The 25,008-nt window shown below is 35.3% G+C and overlaps 2 protein-coding genes across 3 annotated transcripts in view; one reads left to right on the top strand and one right to left on the bottom strand.

The window, feature by feature from the left end:
- Nucleotides 1–7,181, top strand: part of LOC149785315 (thymidylate synthase-like) — a 40,106-nt gene extending 32,925 nt beyond the window's left edge. For both annotated transcript variants that reach the window (XM_089979209.1, XM_089979210.1), the window contains 3 exons: nucleotides 1,376–1,450; nucleotides 3,269–3,340; nucleotides 6,931–7,181. In XM_089979209.1, the coding sequence (XP_089835335.1) occupies nucleotides 1,376–1,450; nucleotides 3,269–3,340; nucleotides 6,931–7,068 (285 nt within the window). In that variant the 3' untranslated portion in view covers nucleotides 7,069–7,181. The remainder of the gene's footprint in view (nucleotides 1–1,375; nucleotides 1,451–3,268; nucleotides 3,341–6,930) is intronic.
- A 2,597-nt stretch (nucleotides 7,182–9,778) lies between these two features.
- LOC149785314 (protein ILRUN-like) overlaps nucleotides 9,779–25,008 on the bottom strand; it is a 41,477-nt gene continuing 26,247 nt past the window's right edge. Inside the window, exon 5 of the mRNA XM_089979211.1 lies at nucleotides 9,779–23,503. Coding sequence (XP_089835337.1) covers nucleotides 23,444–23,503 — 60 coding nt within the window. The 3' untranslated portion in view covers nucleotides 9,779–23,443. The remainder of the gene's footprint in view (nucleotides 23,504–25,008) is intronic.

Here is a 25,008-nt window from a genome sequence, read left to right as displayed (position 1 = left end):
TCTACATTTCTAAAGTAGAAGTTTGAGTTTTCCTTCAACAGTTTGTGCTATTATCAGCATCCCACTAAACTGACAAATTCAGTTATGCAGTAGCATCAGTTATCTATTACTGATCTTAAATTGTAGTTTGGGGTGGTGGTAAAACAAATTTTCATAACGTAATATATACCTGTTGCGATTGCAAGATTCCCTCCTGCACCACACTGATGTCCCATTAGTTCTAAGGCTACAGTGTAAACAAGGGCTAGTGTGTATGTGTTAGGGTCACAGGTTAGACATTGGAACTTTCCAGTAAGTCACCCTATGGGAGAAATTCTCATTCATTGAAGGGTATTAAAATTAGTTGTAGCCGTCCCCACCAAAATACTTACCACATACACTATTGGTGTGATGAGTTAGAATTTGTCCATTTGTATTTATTTTCAGAATAATAATAAGAAGAAAAACATTTATTACAACTGCAGCCTGCTGTAGCATTTTCCATGTTCCCCAACAGCTTTTATGTCTGTCTAGGTCTGACTTAACATAAGCACAATACTGCAAAAACTGGATGAAATCGGTCAAGATCTTGTTTTAATATTTTAGAATTTTCAACAGTCTTTTCTTTATGTAATTACTACTATTTCCATTTATATGATAGGTTTCAGTAATGTAAATCCCATTCCATTCTAGAGAATGATATAGATTGGATTAGCTTCATGTAAATGTATGCTGGATGAGTAATTGGTGCAAGGGGTGAACATTATATGAAATACCTGATTTGTTATTGGTCACATCATAGGAAAGACCCAATTTGTTATTGGTCACATCATTGGAAAGACCCAATTTGCTATTGGTCATATCAGAGAAAAGACCAAATTTGCTATTGGTCACATGATAGGAAAGACCCAATATGCTATTGGTCATATCAGAGAAAAGACCCAATTTGCTATTGGTCATATCAGAGAAAAGACCAAATTTGCTATTGGTCATGTTATAGGAAAGACTCAATTTCATTGCTCTTAGTCACATAGGAAAGACTCAATTTGCTTTTGGTCATGTTATAGGAAAGACCCAATTTCCTATTGGCCACACTGTAGGAAAGACCCAATTTGCTACTGGTCATGTGATAGGATAAACCCAATTTGCTATTGGTCATGTAGGGATTTACCCAAAGTTAGCTGATAGGTATAAAATTTCTTCAAGCATAAACTGATTCACTCTAACAAAATGGAAAAGAATCTAATTATTGTTTGAAAAATATTTGACTTAGATCCAGATTGGGGTACAAGCTCTGAAGGCTTCAATGAAAACTATAGCGCTACAGGTCTTTTGAGAACGAGATAGAGAAAACATGACTCAGTTATTATAAACATATTTTATATTCTTTTTGCAGGGTCTGGGAGTTCCGTTCAACATTGCCAGCTACTCCTTACTAACATATATGATTGCACGTGTCACAGGCCTCAAGGTATCTATACATGATTGTGTAATAAATCTGGTTCAGAATCTGTGCCTATCCATGAGCACACGATGTTTGTTTAGTTTTTTGTTGTTGTTTGTCATGTTTATTTCTTTTTTTTAAACCAGTTAATCGGATCACTGACCTTGACTCTTGACCCTCAAATCCATGGAGATCTTGTATGCCCAACATAAGCTGTTTTTAAATGTCAATTTCTGTTTGTGCATGGTAACAGTACATACTGCCAGATTCCAAAACGTGAACCTTGTACCATTCACCTAAAATGAAAAAAATTGGCCCACTGTCTTGACCTTTGAGTTTTTGCACCTTTAGTCTCAAAGATATTCCTCCCCATTTCATTTGTGAGTGAAGAATGATGATGATCCACCGATGCATTCAGGAGATATTGCCCTTTTGAACAAACTTTAACCCAAAGTTGACACTGGATGGATAGAATGAAGGACAATGAATTACAGATGGATGGACATGTTACCACTATTTCCTAATGTTTCGTTTTAGTTAAATATCATTCATAAATGATTTTTATGTTATTTTACCAGTGATTTAAAAAAATTAAACTTAAAAAAAAATTTTGATACAATATAGTAAGTCAGTTTTTTAAATTACTGAACAGACCACACAGTTTGAGTTTTATAAAAATTTGATTCACCACTGCTGATCAATTGCTGTTTCCACTCATTGTCATATTGGGGCTTAAAAAACTATATTTTCTACCTTCACAGGTTTGAATTACTGACATAAGAGGTTCAAAAACAAAAACATGGCACAACTTGATTTGAACCTACATACCCTCTAACCCCACATTTCAAATAATTTATCTCCAGTGGATAAGTGGAAGAGCATATTCTTCAGTCCTTTGAGCTATTTATTTTGTGTAAAATGTCCAAGGTTGGTGCCAAATCTTATGTACCTTGAGTTATTTGTGGTATAAAAGATCCGAATTTAAAATCCTTTGAGCTATTTGTGATGTAAAAGATCCAAAGTTGGTGCCAAATCTCTAGTCCTTTGAGCTCTTTGTGGTGTAAAAGATCCAAAGTTGGTGCCAAATTAGTCACTAATGTGCTGCTTATATTTAATAATTGATCCAAAATATCCTTGACAAGTCTTGACTTTTTGGAAATTCATAATCTTTCAGACTTGTCATCTTTTTCATGTGCTACACCTTGATTGTTGATTGACTACTTGAATGCAGTGTAAAGTGTATATGGCATGGTTTCATGGATGAACATGTCCAAAATGGTGACTTTACTCTTTTTTCCCCAAGTGATATTAAGAAATTTAAATGTTTCATATTTGCAGTAGAAGAACATGCACTCTATTTTGCTTTGTGGACACACAGTTGATATTACTTTATCATGGCATCTGCATGAATGTCTCTCTTGCCATGTACTTTCACAAATCTTTACCACGCTAATTAACAGCTGGCACACTTTTTGAAATGTCATGTATCTTGTCTCAAACTTAGATGCAACACTGCATGAACGTTCAATTTCTCTGATATCTACTGTATGTATGGAGAAATTTACACATGCTTTTATTTTTGCAGTTTTTACAACCTGGTACTAAATCATCAAAATTTACCTTGTGGGTATGTAGTCCAAAATGACTTTACAAAAAAAATAAACATCAAGAACTTTAAGTGTTTTAAAAAAATTTAGCAAAATAATCATTTTCATGCAAAATTTCATAAGAAAACTTGTTTTATCACGTATATTAATAATTTGAAAATTTTAATAATATGTTGATGGTGAGGAGATCGGTATTTCTTGCAACACCTAGTTCATAGAAATTCTCTTTTTATTTCAGCCTGGAGATTTCGTACTCTCTTTAGGAGATGCACATGTCTATGTCAATCATATTGAACCATTAAAGGAGCAGGTAAGTCAAACTTCTGAAATTCTTGTTTTGTTAATCTGATGTGTGTTCATCCTGTTATCACTTTCTTGCCACACAATGAATGGGAGCAAGTGATTGTCTGACAGTGAAAAATATGTATCACTTTCTCGCCACACCGTGAGTGGCAGCAGTGATTAAGTACTTGTCTCACAATGAGACATGGGTATCGCTGTCTTGCCACACCATTAATGAGAGCATGTGATTGTCTCACAGTTAGACATAGATATCACGTTCTTGCCTCACCATGAATAAGAGCAAGTGATATAAATTATTGTATCTGCTGTATGTATTGATGTTATACTACCATGCATATCATTTTAAAAACCAGCTTTCATTTTTTCTTTCTTTTAGAGTCAGACATTTTTCTCATTTTCAAAGCGGAATTCCTCTTTTCTCCTGACTTGAATCAGATTTTTCTTGATATAGTCCATTTTTTATATCATCTCCGATCCAGTTTCTAAAAAACGGTTTGTTCGCTCCCATTCCACAACGACCCTTGTAAATTATTCATTCCATATATTAGTTAGCATACAACTCTTGTAATGAGTATTCTGATTGGCCAAAGGTTTAAATTCATCCAGTGAATCTTTGTGTAATGGAAACTGGTGGCAATGGAAAGAAGAAGAATGCTTGCAAAACATGGCATCACGAGTTGTTGAGAGAGACCATGTCATGAAAAGTTGAGATGCAGGTTTTGAAAAATGTACCGGAATGGCAGGAGAAAAAAAGTTGACAGAAATTTAGTTGGTCAGTTTATAAGAAAACTGAATGATAGAGGACTTGCATTTTGTGACCTCTGCAATAAAGATCTGCATTACGGTAACATGCGTTTGGAAAAACACCTACAAAAACTGTACACAGAAAATTGTAGCTTAGAAGGTGCAGTTAATTACTATAAGAAAACAAAATTCTTGCACGAGAGAACAGATGTAGCCCTGTCAGAATATGTGCACTACATGTTGTCAATACAAGCATCAGCTTGAAAGGGAAAAGGCTCTCATTGAGAAGGAAAAGAAACACTTGCACATTGGGCCAAAAAAGTCAGTGGTGACAAAAGGAAGATAAAAGAATCTTTGCCAAAGCCGCAAAATGGAGCTCGACTGGCATATCAACAGGTTGTGTCCAATGGAGAAAAAGACAAGTGAATGTAGGGGATTATTTGTATATAGTTATGTTTATTTTACAGATTTGTTATGAAAAGAGAGAAGTATAATATATTTGCTGCAAAAATTGAGAAATTACTGTGACTTAATTACGATGTGAACACCGACATGCACATGAAATAACTTCAGCACCAATAGTATTGGAGAACAAATTCACGTGACTATAAATATTGTGAAATTATTGAAGTCAAGTTGAATATTTTTTGTAAGCTTATTAGCTTCTCAAATGATTATTCTGGTTTATTTTATGATCGTACGTTGCGCAGGGAGCAGTTTTTTACTTGTGGAAAATGCGTTTTTGGCTGGGGGCCTTTTGTCCCTTGGACTACCAGATCAGGGGCACTGCTTCAAGACCCTGTTAGTGGAGGACCAACAAACCCCCCTTAAAACCTTTTCAGCTTTTTTTTATGGAAGACCAAAATCATGTCTGTAGAGTGAAAGCAAGTCCAAACAGTGCACTATGTCCATCGATAGGGAATAAGAGATGGTTAAGCTATTCATAAATAACAAATTTTAACTGGTGTGTATTTTTAATCTGTATTTTCTGTTGTCTTTTCTTAATGATTATATGCTGTATACATCTGTATTTTGTACCTAACCTTGTCCACAATTAAGTTAATGCTGTATCTGACCAGTGACATTTATTTTGTAAACAACATAATACATAGCTAATATTTCTGTACAAGTAAAGGTTAGGTATTCAGATCATTATATTTGGAGGTAAACATGTTTATTTGAATCTGAGTCTAGGACATCAATTTTCCACTTGGAAATTCCCAAACTTGTTGACAACCATGAATATTTTAAAGCTGAGACTGACCTACATCCTGGCTTTATTATTGTGTTCTAGGTTTTTATATAAGGTTGTTTACTCAAAAAATTACTCATTCTTGCCTTAACATCTGAAGTAAACACAGTGATAAATGTAGACCAGTTATTATGAGTGGTGGATATAAATAATTTGTACAGTTTGTTGTGTGTTTGTATGTTATCCGGTACTTATCAACATTGAGTTTGCCCATTTGTGACAAGAATTTTAACTACCCCCCGATCAGGGTTACTAGCAATGATAATTATTTTCCTGTAATTATGGCATGTTACATAGGTTACATTTTTGCCATTTATATTAGTAATAATTACATTTATACCTCTCAGGGGTTGGCATCAATGTAATTGGTATACCGTTTCAGTTTTTATGTGAAAATACTTCACCAGATTAAAAATGATAACTTGATGACATTTGAGCAGGTATACATTTTCCTAATGAATTTTTCGTCTTCATTTTTCATGCCTTGCAAGAATTATGGCCTTCTAAACTCCATTTCAACACAGACTGATTGATATACTCTTAATTTGGGGTGGGGGGGAATACATTCAGATTCAAATTGATACCTACAAACTTCCACAACGAAACAGAATTTGGTTCTTTGGAGCTTGTAAATGAATGTCTGAGTCAGAAGTATAATTTGTATCAGATGATTTAGAAATGGAAATCCTGTTCAAATTTGCCAATTTTGCATGTCAGTGTAGGTACCTTTTGCAATGGTATTATGGGTATAACTAGTACAGTGTTGTGCTTTTATTATTCCTTCCCTAAATACATTTTTATTTTAAATTTCTAAAAATCAAACATAATACCGGTCATACCCATTTATGGACTTGAGTGTCATGAAGTTTATGTAAATTATTTAATTGAAGCAACATTCAAAATCTTCATATGATGTGAGCACAAATGTTAGGGCATTTTAACATGCAGGGTAGTAGGGAAGGCAGTTAATTAAAAATGTATGCCAGGGTATTCTGATTATTCAGAGTTCATATGAAAATTACACAAAATTCCTAGTTGCATATATAGGTGACTACACATTAAAAATGCCTTCCCTGGGTCCCAAGTATGTTTTACTGGTAACAGCCCTGAGAGGTTCTTAATCAGGGGAGGAACTATTCAGTGCGCTTGAACCTCAATTCCAAACAAACAGAAACTGACAAACTTACTCACCAGCAGCTCATCAGTCTTCAAAAGTTCTACTGCACTGGTTCCCAACCTTTTCGAGTATGAGGACCCCTTCTTAACTTACACAAAAAATTGTGCAGATCCCCAAATGTTAATAGTTGTTCTTCTAGGCTACCTTGGAATAACCCTGTGGCTGACAGGTTCGGAACCACCGTTTTACTGTATTTTGGTCAATAAAGCACTAATGAAAGTTGTCTTTTAACTTTATTCACATTTTGACTCCTTAGATCTTAGATATTCTTTGATTACACAATGGCCTAATATTTTTTATGATACAGTAGCTTGATTTTTTTTTATGTATAACTTCAGAGATATGAGATAAATTTCTGAAATGCCATGTTATTTCAATGACTTATGTGATAAACTGGACATAATGCATTTGTTATTTTTTTCAGTTGAAGAGAGAACCTCGCCCATTCCCCAGACTAGTCATCAAAAGAGAGGTGGCAGACATTGATGATTTCAAATTTGAAGACTTTGAAATTAAAGACTATAATCCACACCCAAAGATCTCCATGGAGATGGCAGTGTGAAAAATAATCTGTAACCACATATGTGTTCAAGTGACTAGCCATGTGATTAATAACTGAATTTATTATATGTTCATTTTATTCAGCCTTCATTTTAATATACATTTATATTTTTACTTGTGCTTCTGTTTCATAATCCTTTCTTTAGTGTAGGAAATCCACGTTAATTGACCCACCATTGTTACAGTGGTGTTGAAAATGGCTTCATTTCCCTGATTGCTTCTTTTACTGTTATTTCTTCTATATATTTTTTTACTCTTTTCTCAGCCTATAGACTTTTTCCACTGTTAAGGTCTAATCATTAGTTGTGGAGCAGAAATAGCAGAGCCAAGCTCATCCCTATTGTCTTAAATCTTCTTTTGTCTCCATCATCTTTAATCTCTTTAATCTTGAGCATCATCTGCATGCTACAGATGTTTACAAATAGGCTGTGAATGTGAAACAGAGCTCCTGGTGCGCAAACACACACACAGATATATATACATATATATAATGGACAGGAAAAAGCATCTCCTTTAAAGTTTCATTGAGAAAAGTATCTGTAATAATCAAAACTGAATACTCAGTTTATACAGAACTTACATTTTAGAAGTGTCATTGTTCCAGTTATATATTTTTAGCTCTACTAGTCACAAACCAGTAGTTTTTACGGGATGTCCTATTGTCCATTATGTTGGCATGCATTTCATATTACTACTCCTAAACTACCTTGAGGATTGTAATAAAACTTTAAACATGGATGAAATCAGATGAAAATGGAGCCACTCAGGCAACCAGTATGGCTGCCACAGAGGAAAGTTTAAAAATCTTGTTACTATTACTCCTTCTGATCCGATGGCCATATGAACATAGTTTTCAAAACAATATTTTTTTTATGTCATGTTGGTCCTAAATGAAAATGGTGCCAAGCTGACATCCCATAGGGCCTCCATGGCAGCCATCTTGAAAATCTAGTTCTTACCAAAAGACTTTTTGTGATGTCTGGTTGGTCCTGAATGAAAATGATGCAGACCCGATGCCCAGCATGGCAGTCATCTTGAAAGTCATGTTATCACTACTCCTGGATGGATGATCATATTGACATTGGATTTTCACCAGGAGTCTTATGGTGTCTAGTTAGTTCTAAATGAAAAACATCCTGGCCATGTATTAAATCTTGTTAACATTACTCCTGAATGCATGGTCATATCAACATGGGGTCTTCACCTAAAGACATGATATCAGGTTTGTCCTAAATCAAAATTGCACCAATCTTACATCCAATATGGCTGCCAAATATGGCCTTTTTAAAATTTTGTTTGCTTGCGAATGTAGAGATGCTTTCAAAACTTGGTAGTAGTTTAAAAGAAGAAATGGTTTTATCTTAGATTCCTGGAAATTGTTTTCAAGGGACTTGTTACATAGTGATATCCAAGAAGGGGACCGTTTACAACATGATGTTTTTGGCAAAGGAACTTTTCTGAAGCAATGAAGAGCATGCCAATACAAGCATTTTGCCACCAAAGAACATAATTTTAGTTACAAAATATTGGATATTATCCTTTTAGAAATAAAGAATAAGTAAACTTAACACTCGTATCTGTATTCGATATTAAAACAAAATTATATGGAATTTATAGAACTTCCCACAATTTTAGGTAGGTGTTTAGTGATGTGGACAATGTGGGTGGGCACTGGGAAAAAGCCGGTAAGAGCACTACTTTGTTTGAATCTGATCTGATTGGAGTAGTGGGTGACAAGGAAGGCAAATCTTGTAGGAATTATTTACAAATATGATGAACTTAAGGGTTTAAGTTTCGAAGATTTCTTCACAAGCCATAAAATATTCACAAAAGTGAATCTCTGAATCACACTAATCAGAAGTACTGAACAGAACGTAAAAGTTGCATCTGTGTTGCATTTTACTTGGTCAATTGTTGGATTAAGGAGAAAATTAAGACATGATGTTGTTATATGTTAAAATCCAGAATATTAGCTGTTTTGATTTTTGGAAGTCATTATACATGTTAATATGGGAAAGAATGTAATTGCTGACACAGGAGAGGAAATAAAATCATTGAACAATTTTCATTCAAGATAAACATGAATAGGAAAACATTTAAATGGAGATAGTGAGTGGTACAGGTAACATGCATCTCTGGAATCGTGACATCCTAAATGTTTGTGGAACAGAACTGACCTATATAAATGCATTTAGTTTGTAATTGTATCACCATTTTTATTAATATTGTCCCATAATGAGAATGACAAAAAGCAATTAATTAGATGTCTTGTTCCTCCTCAAACATAGTTTAAACAAAGGAGGAGTTTAAACAAAATCAAAATAATTCCCAGTTTAAGCCCCTTTTTATTAACTGACATTCCCAAGGTCACATCAAATCAGCCAGGGTGGATGTAAAACTTGCACCCTTGGATTAAGAGTGATGCTCCCCACAGGATCAGAATTTCCGACACTCTTGTTTACAGTTGGAAGTGTTAGAGAAAAACTATGAATTATGACAAGCATCTTTAGTCCAAGAGTTGTGGCAATGCCTCTGAAAAAAGGCTTAATCTGATACATATTGGGACAATGGGAAGAAGAGATTCAAATTCCCTAAGGGTGACTGCCTCTATCTTTAGGGAAGGAGTAGGGTAATGTATACTTTGTCTTCTGGCTTCTCCTACCACCTTGATATGAGAACTGGAGCAATCAAATAAAGAGTCAAGAGATGCATGAGATCACCATTTTATTGGCTCAATTCATTCATGATCCAAACAAACAAAACTGTTAGGAATGGTTAACAATAAGTAAATCCTCTTACAAATGCAAATTAACAGTAGCAGTTAGGTGATGCAGGTATTCTTATCAATATATACACACACATTTAGTCTCCATGCATGATCTTGTTTACTAATGACCAGTCAAGTATTGCATCAATCACTGGCAACTTCTGACATTACAAAACACAAGTTAGGGGACATCCATTTATTTAGTACGTGCGCAAAAATCTTGCAAAGCTGGACCCCTCTCCCTGTACACATGCATATTTTTTTTACACACACACACTCCCCCATGTATGTTAGCTTGACGCACCCCACCCCCAAATTCTACAGAACGGCCTATATTTAATCCACGCAGAAACCATAAAGGATTAATAATATTAATGTGTTTAATAAAACATAGTCCACCAACGTTGAATGTAGCTGGATCAAAGAAAAAAGCTGCGTAACTTTAAACAGTGTCTAGTGTCTGCTAAAATTCAAATACCCACTGAACCCAGTCGAACAGGTTACGTATTAGACAAATTATTATTGAGGTGTCACACACACACACTCCATAAGCAAGCATATGCATTTGGGTTACTCCCCCCTCCATTCCATGCGTACATACTAAATGGATGGCCCCTTAATAATGGATTACCTTAGGCAAGAGTTACTTTTGGAACCCTCTTCATCCAAAATTTACTCAACCTCCTTCCATGTCTGAACAGTTTTCAAAGATTTTTGTTTTTAAATTAAGTAATCAATTAACATTACTTGGAAAAATAGGTAAAATAATACACATTTACAACTGCAAAAGTTTTAAAGAAACTGCATTAATAATCATTAACAGTTGCCTACATAATATCAAATGTGCTCCTTTAAAATCAATGACACAAATATTTCATGCTTGTTTTTTTTCACCCTACGAATAAGCTTTATATATATCAAACAATACAGAAAATAGGTGATACTAATTTAGTCCTCTTCAGTCATCTAGAGATGGCATACCCCACTCCCACCCCCAGTTCCCAAATGACTCCTACTAAGAGTAAATAATATACTTGTGCTTTACTTCTCTCCTTGGTAACCAAAAAAATTGAATGTGCACAATTGAAAGTGTCATAATACACCTCAATGCAACTTGCCCGAAATGTACCAAGTTTGACCAAAATATCTTTAATGGTTTGAACGTTGTACTCTAGAAAAGAAAATGTTTATAAAGAGACAGTGACAGTTTTATCCTTATATTATGCATACCAAGTGGCTTTAAAAACAATAAACCCAAAACTAACACCCTGACAGTTATCTACATCCTTGCCAGCCAAAATGCCTGCTAGAAAGCAGTGGTTTTGTTAGAGATGGGAAGTATGTGTACAGTGTGCCCAGAATTGACAGTAGACATCATGAAACTGAAGAATCATAAACAGCAGACTGCATCTATCACTAGTCAATATGTGTACCAAATTTCATCAGGGTGTCTTAAATGGTTTGGGAGATTTAGCTGTTGAAATTTTTTTGTTGCAGAGAATGTCTGACTTAGTGGACAGAGACAAAACCATACTAAAATTGAAACTGAAACTAATGAATAGGAAGACAGGTCTGGACCACTGGTCTGAAATATGAACTAGGATTCAAAGATTTCTTCAGCAGTGATGGAGTTGTGATCCAAAACCTAAGGTGTAAGTGATGGGTGAATAGTCCAATGGATGAAAATGTAAATTTTGAAACAAGAATTACGAGTAGCTAAAGCCACAACAACACCACTCTAATATATGTGCCAGTTTTCACTGCTGAAATGGAAGTGTAGATGATGATTGGATGGATGGACAAACATACAAAATACTTAAAGTGAAGATTGGGAATAGCAATAGGCACATCAGAACTTGTAGTCTAATATCTGTTCCAAATTTCATACAGGCTTGATCATTTTAGAACTCTGTACAGCTGGCGATTTTTTATTTCAAGCACGTTTCAGGAATTTGCCAAAGTTTGCAGGTCTGGAGTATTTTGTATCATGGAAATTTAACTTTTCCACATATAACTTTGTTAATGACTGGTATTTTGTGTCATTTGACCCACCAAATTGTATTCTATTTTAATGGCGCCCAAGGTGGCCGAATGGTCTAATGCACTTTCCTTTTTAGATCACTTGGATCTCATCTGCATGGGTTCAAGTCTCGGCACGGCCAAAGTATGTGAGAATGCTTGCCTGTAGCTTCCCATGTGTCGATGATTCTTATGGGTTCTTCCTCCACCAAATATACTGGTTGCTGTGTATAGCCTATCATGTTGGGCATTAAATCCACAAAGCTAAAACATCCATTTTATTTCTGCCTTTTTTATTTTTGGACAGTACATATATAACAAAAATTCTTAACTGAAAAAGTGTTACAGCTGGTTCAGTTTTAACATTTTGCAATTCTGCAAATAAATTGAAGGAGGTTTTGGAAATGTTAAGATTTTTCAACAAATCTGATGATTTTTCAAAGGTGAAATCTACTTGTTTGAAATGGAAGGAATTTTCAACACAACCCTTCAAATTCAAGGATTTTTCAAGGTTGTATGAATAAGGCTCTAGTAGTGAAACTATGCATGATAAATAAATATATAAATGACTGAAAATGACAAAAAATTTAAAACTTTAGAACTGCATGGCAAAATGTATATAGTTTCACACTGGCGTGATATTAAAGTTTTATACCAGGAAATGATGGTTTAGACAATGGACAGAAAAGTTGACTTAAAGAAATGGAAACTGAATAGTGAATAGAAAAAGTCACATCTGGATTACCAGTCAATATGTGTACCAAGTTTTACAGATACCTTGAGTTGTTTAAGAGTAAAACAAAAGTGTGGAATATGATAGGATGAGATTTGTAAATTCTTTATTTATAATTCAGGCCACCTGCGAATAATACAACATTATGAACAGTGGTAAGAGAACTGCCAGATAATGTGCTAATGCTAAAGAAAAAGTTTGTTGAACATTATATTAGAATATTTTACACATAAATCTTGCACACCTTTACATATATTCCAATAAGTATATTGTGTATTCCTTTACATGCATTTTAGGAAGCTATTTCATTAAGGTGGCTCTCAAAGAAAAGGCAAACTTCAAATAATATGCAAGCTGAAATAATGTAGTTTTTACTGGTCAAGGCCATTAAAGAAACAAACTAATTTTCAGTTGGTGAAATCATAGCAATTCTCTTTATATTTGCATCTTATTTCCTGGTAACTTGGCTAAAATGTATACAAAATGAAATTCAATTGTTAACCACTCAAATATGTTCTTTTGACAAATTGGACATTTAATCCTTTCAAGTTCTTTCCATCTTCCTATTTCAATCACAGGTCATGGTTCAAGCATCTTTACTTTGTATCTTAAAATATTATTATAAAATCAAAAGAAATATTTCCAAGTTCCAGTAAAAAAATTTACACATGCTGTAAAAATTCAATTTAGAACTTTTCTGAATTGTACCTAACCAACTTGATACTTGGCATCTTTCACCAACTGTAAGAAAATGAGAAGTACCAAAATCTGGACATATCCAAACATATTCAAATCCAAACATAACAAGTACATTCATTGCCCATAACATGGTCACACTGGCCTTGTCAAATTTATTAAGCACTATACAACAATGAAAGGGATGTTTCTCAGACGAATCTGAATAATTCCAAAATTGAATAAAGCAAATCTAATACACTGAATACCTTCAATTTGCTTTCCAAAAGTAACTGCATTACATGTATATACAAGGGCATTCAATAATTTTCAAATTAAAAATGTTCTTCAGTCTCAATTTCATCTGAATATTTGAATACCCAAAGTTCAGACCCATAAATAGTGTTTGCAGCAACAACTGTAGATATACCTCTATGGCACAATTTTTCCTAATTATTCTAATATCTAAAAGTTTCTGCAATGGATTTTTTTGGCAACATTAGCTCTTAGTTTTTGTCTGTGCCAGTCTTGGGTGAATAATGGTCTCCTATACTTATAAAAAGAAACAACTTCAATAAGATCACATTAATAATAACATTGTTCATTTTGTAGCAAATATAAACAAATTATGGGAACTAAAAGAGTAGTGACTAGAAAATGGCACGTCTTGACCACTTCTCATGATAATAGCTTGAACTGTGACAGTTGTGTTCTGGAAATGAAAGTGTGGATTATGGACAAAAACATTTTGTCATAAATACTGAAACTGAAAAATTGTGACTAAAATAAAAGCACATCTGGACCACAAGTCCAACATGTGTACTATGTTTCATAGAGGTATCTTGAACCATTTTTAAGTTATGCTCCAGTAATGAAAATGTTTATGGTCAGACAGACAGATGAACATATCATAAAGTGTGAAACTTAGGTTTTTTCTTTTCTTCCAAAGACAACACTTCCACCAACTGTGCACATTCTCTAATATATGGTCTGTGCCTTCCCACAGACAGCATATCCTGATGTTCATAAATGACATCACTTTGCAGAACAGTCAGCTCAATAAGTGCTACACAAAGGTTTAGCCATATTACTAACAACAAAGTTTGTTGTTGACCTAATTCCAGATTGTATGTATATGGTATTTATACACAGATCCAACTCCACACTGTAGATTCAGTTCAGCTGTTGCATAATACTAATGCACATTATGGTTCATGCAGATTGCTTGAAATAAAAATTTAAAAAAACAAGGAACATTCTAGACGTATCTTCTTGAAAATCATTTGTTGATAAATCTTTCAACACTCTCTGCATGGGACACGTACAAACTGTAGTTGCTGCTCAACTACACTTCATGAGAGAATACTAAAATCCACCATATGCACTGGTATAGGAAAAGGGTTACCAATCCTACCCCAAAAATAAGGGTGGAATTACCAATGCCACACCAATATATATGATGGACTTTTCTGTAATGTTTCACTAGTGGAAAATAAGACAGTCAATCAAAAATATTGATATCTCCATTGGATTATCATGTACTTTATGTCTTTATGTCACCACACAGAGCATAAAAAGTTTACCAGCCTGTTGTAAACAAGAATTTTTGTTTATAAACCAGAAATAAAATGGTCTTTTTAATATTAACATGAGTACAGTGAATGGAACAGTATATGCCTCCCCATTGTTTAATAGTCTACAATTTAGATAACTGAATTTCTGAAACCATCTTTCTTTCTTCAGCCAGTAACCTTGAACTCCGACTCAAAATTACAAGACTTCTTCATTCCTTAAGTGTGAGTTGTGACGCAGAACTGTATTGTGTGAAAACTTTTTTTATTCTTTCAGTCATAGTGACCCTTGACTCTTTCAACTCCAAAATCAATAGTATTCTTCCTTACCCAAAGTACTGTTGTTGTTGTTGTGGGGTTTAACGCCATTTTTCAGCATACGATAGGCGGCCAGTATTAATGGTGGAGAAAGAACCCAGGAAAACCCCGGGAAGAACCACTGACCCACGAGAAGCTACTGGCAAGCTTTCTCACATACCCGCATTGGCCGAATCCTAAACTCGAACCCATGCAGACAGAGGTGAGATGGCAGTGATCTGTAACGGAGAGCGCTTTAGACCACTCAGCCACTTGGGGCCCTTTACCCAAAGTACAAGTCATCAACCAAAGATGATGGACAACTGAAGTTATTATGCAGAAACCATTGGTCTTTAAAGTGGCCTTGAACTTTTAATCTTTTGAGCCTGAAATCGGTGTTCTTCCTTGTTCCAAGTGCAAGCCATCCACAAATTTTGGTATCTGTAGATGGTGGAGAACTCGAGTTATTGTGCAGAAACTATTTTCCTTCTTTCAATCTTTGACCTTGAACTTCAAGGTTTTTTTTATACCTGAATAGGATTTTTCCCCAAGTACAATATCCACAAAGTTCTGAAAACTGTCAGCGGTGGTGAACTTGGGTTATTGTACAGAAAAGAAATTGGCAACAGACAGATGGATAGCATCAAAATACACTCCACCATGTGGGAGTTTACACAGATATAACATCACAAGCATGACATCATCTATAATGTATCAGAATGCTCTCATGCGAGATGTGCTCATCCAACTGGACTTTCTAACAAAGGCAAACTGTGTCACACACACTGGAACTGACAAAGCAATATATACAGACAATGTACAATGTAGCTCTGCATATTCAACACCTGCTAACCAGAAATGAGTTGAAAGATGTCCATTAATATGATTGATAAACTGAAAATTTAAGAATTCTTGAGTATATAAACCAATTATTAGAAGTAAGTTTTTGTTTGCTTCCCACCCACCCCCACATCACCAATTGTGATTCTTAAATAATACTCGAATTGTGCCATAAAATGAAGTAAATGAAAACCTGCATTTTATTCAATTATTTTAGTGTAATAAACAATCTTGTAACATCAATGGTCCAACAGAGAGTTGTACATTATGTTACCCTATATAATCCTTTTAATATTTAAGTCCTATGAACTATACAGCCATAAATGCAAAATGAGTTATGGATCATTACAGAAAATTCTCATTTCTGTTAGAAATTCATTTTAAAAAATCTGTTTCTTTTAATTTATAATCTATATCTCGTTTTGCAATGACATTTGTATACATGATGTTGCTGATTTCAGCAGTAGCAAGTTTGGTATAACACTGCTTCCACTCATGGCAGTAGCAAATTTGGTGTAACACTGCTTTCACTCATGGCAGGACTGGTGATAATGGATTAATTATTAACACATTTCTTTGTGAGATCCCCCCCGCCAATATATCAGTTTAAACTTTATTTATTCAGGGTACATGTACTTTATAAGTATGACAACTCCAAGGTAGTTAGATCCATAACTTTCAGAAACAAAGATCAGTTAGTACAGTGCTAGTGGGAATGGTGGAGTGAGCAACAAAAGAATGTGAAATCATCATCAAGAGGAACAGTAACTGAGTAATGCCAAGTACAAGATTTTAATTATAAAGTCCAAGACTTCCATCGTGATCAAGTCACTATTAGCACATGTTTTTACAAATGTCCAAAAGCGATGTCAAAATAAAAAGGAATGACACTATGTTGACAATTCAGTTAATATATGCTGGCACATATCCATCCTAATGCAGTGCACAGATTACTGACATTGGGATAGTTTTCTTATTCTAATATGACAAGATATACATATATACATGCACAAAGCTGCACATAGTGCACTTAATAAAAATCTGAGTCCACATATACATTACAGTATTAGAAACCATCAATTACCATTTTAAAAGAAATTATGCTATTATTCTTTTATAGAGGTAAAAATTTGGTGTACCTTAGAGTATAAAACTGCACATACCACATTCAAAGATGATTTTTACGGTCATGCTGCTAGGCATGTAAACTACCAAAATCACAATCTTCATGTTCTGATTAGAATATTAAACATCTGTGTCCTAAAGTAATTACACTGAATGGGGAAATGCTTTATTAAACAATGTAACAAAACCAACCAATAATTTCATCCAACAGGTAACTGTGGCATAGTATTTGTAACAAGTACATTGATTAAATAAATTGGAACATCAACAAAACTTGTTCAAAAACACTTGTGTTCTAGTGTCCATAGAAATGTATAGGATTTCAAGATATGACCATTTAAATTGCTGAATGTTGAAACCATCTCCAATATTCTTGAGCAACATTTGCAAATTAGCCACTGTAGCAGCCGATGCTGGGTGTTAGATTCACAACACTTTCGTTTAAGAGAAACTAGACACCAACAGAAGACTTGGGCGTGAAAATCCCCATTTTCATATGACCATTAATTCGGGAGAATTTGTGACAAAATTTTAAGTATGTTCATTGTGGCACCATTTTCATTTATATATCATAACTACTGGTAGTCTTCTGGTGAAAACCCTATGTCAGTATGAGTAGATTTTCAAACTGACTTCCATGGTGGCATAGCAGATCAGCAGCATTTTCATGTTGTATCAACTAAGACATCATAAAGTCTCTGAAGAAAACCCAATGGTGATCTGACTTTCCATCTTTGAATGGTAGGAATAAGACTTTTAAGATTGGCACAATTTTTATTTATGACCATCCTGACACCATATGAAGTCTCTGCTCATAAACTTTGTGCTAATATGACTTTCCTTTCTGGAGGAATAGCAACAGAAAGATTCTCAAGACCACTGCCAGACTGCATGTCAGATTGGCACTATTATCATTTAGATCCAACTAGACAACAAAGTCTTTTAGTCACAACCCCATGCTGACATGACCTTTCATTCAGGTGTAGTAGCAATAATACAATTTTTAAGAGATGTCCAGGGAGCAGCATTTTCATTTGGGACCAACTAAACATCATAAGAAGACTTGCAAATACTTCATGCATATATAACATTCCATTCAGGAAGAGCAGAGATGACAATTTTTTTAAAGCTGGTTGTTCTGGTGACAACACTGTGTCAGACTGGCACAATTATCCTTTGAACAGGCCAAAATTTTGTGCTGTAATCCATGAAAGACCTTCATACACTCTAATCATTTCACAGAATAGTCTTTTTTAATGGATATTTTTTGAAAGGTCATTATCTTGTCAAATATTAAAATTTAAGGTTTGTAACAAATTTCCCAACTCAAAATTATGGCCTTGGATATAAAAAAAAAACAAAATAAAACACTGGTACAAACTCATTTTATACATAAAATTGATATGTACAGCTACATAGGCATGGTTAACACAGTTTACTTGTGTACAGTAGTCGCTTAACAATCCAAAATCTTTTAATACAGTGTAAAGCCCTACCTTTTATGACATCTATACCACAAATTCATAAATAGCTACACATTGGCAAAAAAATGGAACTGTCTGGAAAAGGGGTGGCCAGCTTTCTACACATTTAAGAAATGCCAAATCTGCAATGTTAATGCATATGCAGATGTGTACCTCCGAGTTATGCAAATGCTACACGTTCAAGACAAGATATGAGATTGCACATATGTATATGCTTACACGTCTGCATGCTGACACCACACTGAAACTGGGGTAGCACAAAAGAATCTTCCTCATCAGTGCTTCCGATCCTCATGTTGCGACCCAAATCCAGGTCAAATGGGTTCTCAGTAGTTGCAAAAGGGTCAGAAGATTTTTTTTAAAAAATCATATCAGAAGCCTGATAGTCAGGTGGCCCTAATCATGCCCAATTTAGGTTTGCAACAAGAAAAGGTCTGAACCATTGTTTTACATCAAAAAAGAGAGCATAAAATGCCTGTGACTCCAACCTCTGCTCCCATCCAGGTCTTGTAGACAGTGATTACATGACAAGAGTACAAAATCTGGTAAAGTTCCAACCAGTGGTTCAAGAGAAGACTGATGGACAGGAAGATAAAGGGTATCATTATATCCCCTACTAAACTTTGAGAACAACTATGTAAAGTAAAGCCTTCCAATAAAGACAACTAATGCAAGTGAGAAACATGGTATGAATTAAAAGGTGATTTGAGATGAAAAAGAATGACAAAACATGTTTGTTGTTAGAGTGGTCTCTAGGGCCACTCACCAAGAAAGGTTTCACTGTGCAGTTAAAATAAAACAGATAAACAATCAGATCTGGCACTCTAAATTAACAAGAGTCCATTAAAAAGACCGAAGCTCTCATGGCAAAAAAAGAATTTAAAGAAATCCTTTATAAGTCTATTTCTTATGTTCTTTTATTCTTTTTAACTATTGAACATTTACACCACCTCTGATATTCCTGAAGATCTCCATCATATTAAATTTGGTAACAACATTTTCTTACATGTTTGAATTAACATGTTCACAATATAACTTAAGTACAATACAAAATTCTTCATCATGGCCTCTGACCTTGAATCTGCTATCATGGATAACAGATCAATGAACTTGCCTCAGACAATGTCAAGATATACAAATATAGAATGTTGGGTTAAATCTATATTTTTGAAAGGAAAAAGAATTTACATTGTTTAAGGTATTCTTAAAATATATCCACAAACAGGATAAGATCAAAATCTATTCATATCTGTTTGTGCTGTCATACTCACAAACCTGTACAACTAAAACGTCTAGGCAAGACCTCTGATCTTACAACCAATATCAGAATTTTAACAATTAATTTGTTCATTAGAATACAAATACATATAAAGTCCAGTCTTAAATGCATATTACTGTGTTCAGAAGCTCTGTGAAGTACAAAAATGCAAGCAAGACACCTGACTTGAACCCAATGTCAATTATGTCTTGTTTCAAAACTCCTTCACAAACATGTGGATGTGTTGGTGGTCATATTGGCACAATTTCATTCTGAAGTAATTCAATAGGTGTTATAATGAAAATCCATGCCACCATTCATGCATCAGTAGCAATAATAAGATTGTTAATGTGGCGACTATGTGCCATGTTGGAGGTCAGATGAGCGGTCACTGATGAGGTCGACCTGAAATGGGTGATGAAACAGTTAATTGCCTTTATGAATGCTCAGACTGAATGGGAGACCATGGAATTGATAATTGATATAGTTCCTAGGAAGTCAAAATGAAGAAATTTGTAAGGCCTAGTTGGTTGTTGTTGTTGTAGGGTTTAACACCATTTTTCAGCACAAGCTAGGCTATACATGTTGGCCAATATAAATGGTGGAGGAACAACCCGGGAAAATCCGCAAAAGAAACACCGACCCAAGAGAAGCTAATGGCTAGCTTTCTCACATAACCACACAGATAGAGGTGAGATGGCAGTGATCCGTAATGGTGAGAGCTTTCGACCACTCAGGGGCCCCCTAACGCCTGGTTGGTAAATTTATGAAACTGTGTGTCCATTAGATCTGGTCAGATTTAAAAAATTTTTCTCTTTTGACAGAAAGCCTGACAGAATGTACTATTTCCATTTTTAACCTCAACAAGGCTATGTACTTGTTGAATTGGCTGAGAACCTAGGCTTCCCATTTACTTTGGGTATTAGAAAAAGGCTGGAATAAAACCCTGGACAGTTTGGCTTGTGAATTATCTGCACCTCCCGCCTGTCATGCATAATTCAGAGCTCCTGCGTAATTTCTGCTTTCTCTAGATTGGATATAACATCCAGCATGGAAGAGGAAGACTAGAGGGGAGTAGGCTCACTAAACCAAATCCAAAGTTCCTCCAAAGCAAGTTCCTGCTGAAAATGATGGAGTCTTCTGCCTATGTGTAGGTTGTTGGCAGGCAGTTAAGTTTGCAAGTCACTGGCATTTGTTTGGAGACTTGGGGAAGCAGAAACCTTGTCTCCTATAGCCTTTATTATTAAAGTGCCACCAAAACTGCAAGGCATGCTGAAATTAGACTGAGGCTGACAGACGGTACTGCTGTTTGGTGGTGTTTAGCCATCTCTCCTTTTGCTGATGATTGGTTCTCCATTATGGCTGTGGCTGAGACCGATGTGGGCTAAATGATGCCTGGAGAGGCAACTCTTGTGCTGTTTGCTTCCATGCATTTTCATTTCGGCCACTGAAGATCAATGGCATACCAAGTCAGTGAGCAGATTTAGTAAACACAATTGGAAAAAGGCATCTCATCTCACCAGGTCTAAAACAAATTATGCACTGCCCTGTTAATTACCCTGGCAATATGGGTGCAGATTCCAAGGTATGATCACTACCTGAAAGTGGCCACCACATTCCACAATAACTTAAAGGTGGCATGAAAAACAGTGATCCACCTTATAAAAGAGCGCAATGTTTTCAATGATGTTTGGCAAGTTAGTACTATACATGTCCAACCGCTTATGGTGCCAGCAGGATGCAAATTACAGAAGTTTTACAAAGTGAAAACCTTACAGACAGTCTGAATATATATGAGAAGAAATCTGACAGGCACGCTCACACTTAGAATTTAGTAAAATCCCAAACTTCATCACTTATTTATCGGTTCAAAAACATGCATCCAATACTGTAATTTTTAGTTCCACTAACATATTTTTAGCTGAGACCAAAATTACACCCCAATGTAAACATTCTTGGTAATCACAACACTCTGTCCTGTTCACAACTGGTAAATAAAGGTCAAAGTAGTACCTAAATAGATTATTTTACAAAATTTAGTTGACATTTGGGACGACCACTAATGGGAACAGAGAGCATGTACTAATTTATATTACTATATGATTTCTCAATTAGCTTTGTTATGACTGGTCAAATTGTGAGAAACTGTATTTACTAGGGATGGACGGGTAGGGAAATTTGCTGCCTACCTGGCTGGATCAGTCTGAACTGGTTTGGGTTCCACTCCCATTTTGTCTGGTTTCCCCAACTCCTCTCTCATCCCCCTGTTGTCTCAACCATAATGATGCTTTTGGGCTTTTGCATATTTTGGGGGTAAATTTTATTTTATTTACGGGGGGCGGGCAACCCAGCAAGATTAAATCTGTATCCATCGTCCATCCCTAGTATTAACTAACTCATCATGTCACAATAACTTGAGAATATGAAAGTTCAAAAGGTCCTCCTTACAGTCTAGTATAAATCTCTTACATTACTCCACTTTGAATGTCACAGGCAGGGCAATGTCAGAGACTTGCACTACTGATGATGATGAAAGTCGAGTGCCCTGTTTCAAGTATGCAATAATGCTAGTGTATGCATAACACATTTTAGTACTGTTCTCCATGTACCAATCTGTTCATCCAGACATCTCTCTGACCTTTTGTCTGTTCTTACCTTTATTGAAATGAATGATCAAGCACTGAAAAGTATTGCCTGTACCATACTTAGGAATCTGGAGCCAAGCCACTGTAAGACAAATGAACCAGGCTGGCCTTGGCACATACTGAACCCGCAACCCATGGATTATGTACCAGATGCTATACCAACTGAGCTACATTGGCTCAAAAAAAAAAGAAGACAGAAATATACTGAAAATCATGTAACAATCCCTAACTTAGGAAGGAAATATACTGAAAATCATGTAACAATCCCTAACTTATGAAGGAAATATACTGAAAATCAAACAACAATCCCATACTTATAAATTTAGTTGATACAAGGATTTATCAAAATCATCATGAATTAAATTCAGCAAACAGCCTCAGTGAATTTTTCTTTCCTGCTGTGATCAATCATTTTATCAACCTCATCAAAAGTCAATAACTGTATAATTAACATCCAAGCACAAACAGCTGTGACCCTGATTAGTCAGCATGCTATGTATTGGCAGCTCATGGTCTTTACTGTTTGTGTGACTACTGAAATGGAACAGAACAGCAAAGACCATAATTTGCTGTTGCATTATACAACAGCAAAAAAAAGGTCTATGCTATTGCTGTTGTTGAACAGACTACCTAGGTAAATATGTGGCACACAATTTCAGTAGAAATGACTGACATGCAGACTGCAGTATACAAACTGTCTAAAATATTGCTTGCATTAAACTGTTTAAAACTTATCCATATAAAGTGGTCTGTAACAGGTCAAATGATTTATTTTGCATGACGGTATGCTTTAGTGCATGCTTTACATACCCAGTCCATCTTAGAGGACACAACACAATTCTGTCACACTTACATCTCCAGGTAGTGAAGTTAGAATAATAATTAAGATAAAAAATATTAATGCAATCAGCAGCTATACTCGAATAATAACAAATCCGTGCCCATAGGGACAAAAGTCTGTACTAGGACATATCATCCACTGTATCTTGAACCATTGTGTCTAAGGAACTTGGCTCTGGAGACTGAAAAAAGAAAAAACAAATCTTCATTACAGATGCTATACCCAGTCATATGTATAGCTGGCTTCAATAAAGCAAGATTGTATTTTACAATTTTAACGAATATAATATAATATCCTTTGGGAACAACTAGACATAATTAGAAGTCTGTAGGTGAAAACCCAAATCAACATGGCTTACAGTTCATGAGGACCAGCAATGAGATTTGTAAGACAGCTGCCATGGCACCCCTATTGGGTGTCAGATTCTCACACTTTTCATTTACTACCAACCAGACATGACAAGTCATTTGGTGAAAACCCTACATGTAGATGACAATTCATCCAGGAGAAATCATGAAAAAGTGATTTTCAAAATGGCTACCTATGATGACAGGAGGACCAGCAATTAAGATTTTTTACAATGCCCATACTGAATGACTCAGCATCATTATCTTCATTTAGGATAAGGGGATGAATGTGAGTATACATTTTCATGGCAAACTTCCAAATAGTTTAGTTGTTGTGATTATGATAGATAACATACAAAAAGGACATAAATTCTTCTAGTCTATGACCCATAGAGCAAAAAACCAAATTGAAGGTAATATCACAATTCTTATTTTAATTGCTTAAAACACGTATACCGAGTCCCATACCAGAAAAAGAAACAAAGTCGCAGATAGCTGACAATACAAAGCTCCCTGGCATGAATACAGTGGCCCAAAATTTTGAAATGGCAACAAAAGAACATCCAGATGGATAAGAACAGGTTATTCACCACCCATAACAATATAGTATGGAAATGACAGAAAAGGTGGGCACAAACTGAGCTATCCTCTGCAGGTCGATTACTGCATAGAAGTATGGGTAATGCAGCAGAGGCATGTAGTTACCACTTTTTTCCAGAATTCTCATCAAGATGGCTGTCACTCTCATAAAACAATGATTTCTGCATTTCTGACTGTGCATGTTTATTTTGCATAATAATTTGGTATTCTGGATGTGTACTTCTGGATCCAAGAAGTTACCCAGTGACCTTTAATTGTTGTTTAGTGATTTTCTCCAATACATCTCCACAAGAAATCTCCCACATTTCACGGCAATATAAACAAAAGTTGTCATTTTTTATATGATTCCTGACATAAAGAAACAAAGTCTTGAAAGAAGCAAACCCCATTTTCATACGCAGCACAGGATCAGAGAGAAGTCACATCACAGCTGCTAGTACCTGCTTACCACTGTATGTTGCATGTAAGGGAAAGAGAGTGAAACTACCTTCAAATGTGGTAATCATATTCCAAGAAAAAAAGGTGGATGGACACAACCCGTAAGAAATTCTGGATAAGGAAAAAAAATGAGAAAAAGTATACCAAGTGTCTGGTCAATATGCTAGTTTCAGACAGCTTATGAGGCAATATCACAATGATACAATGCATAACTTCAAAAGGGGCAAGACGATGCCAGCAGTGATCCATGGAGGGCTGCACATCTCAACCGCAACCTCTTGGTGTTTGTAGAAATAAGCCT

The sequence above is a fragment of the Sinohyriopsis cumingii genome, chromosome 13, assembly GCF_028554795.1.
Source record: "Sinohyriopsis cumingii isolate HCF-2022 chromosome 13, ASM2855479v2, whole genome shotgun sequence".
In the NCBI taxonomy this organism is placed as follows: domain Eukaryota; kingdom Metazoa; phylum Mollusca; class Bivalvia; order Unionida; family Unionidae; genus Sinohyriopsis; species Sinohyriopsis cumingii.
This window is presented reverse-complemented; position numbering and strand designations above follow the sequence as displayed.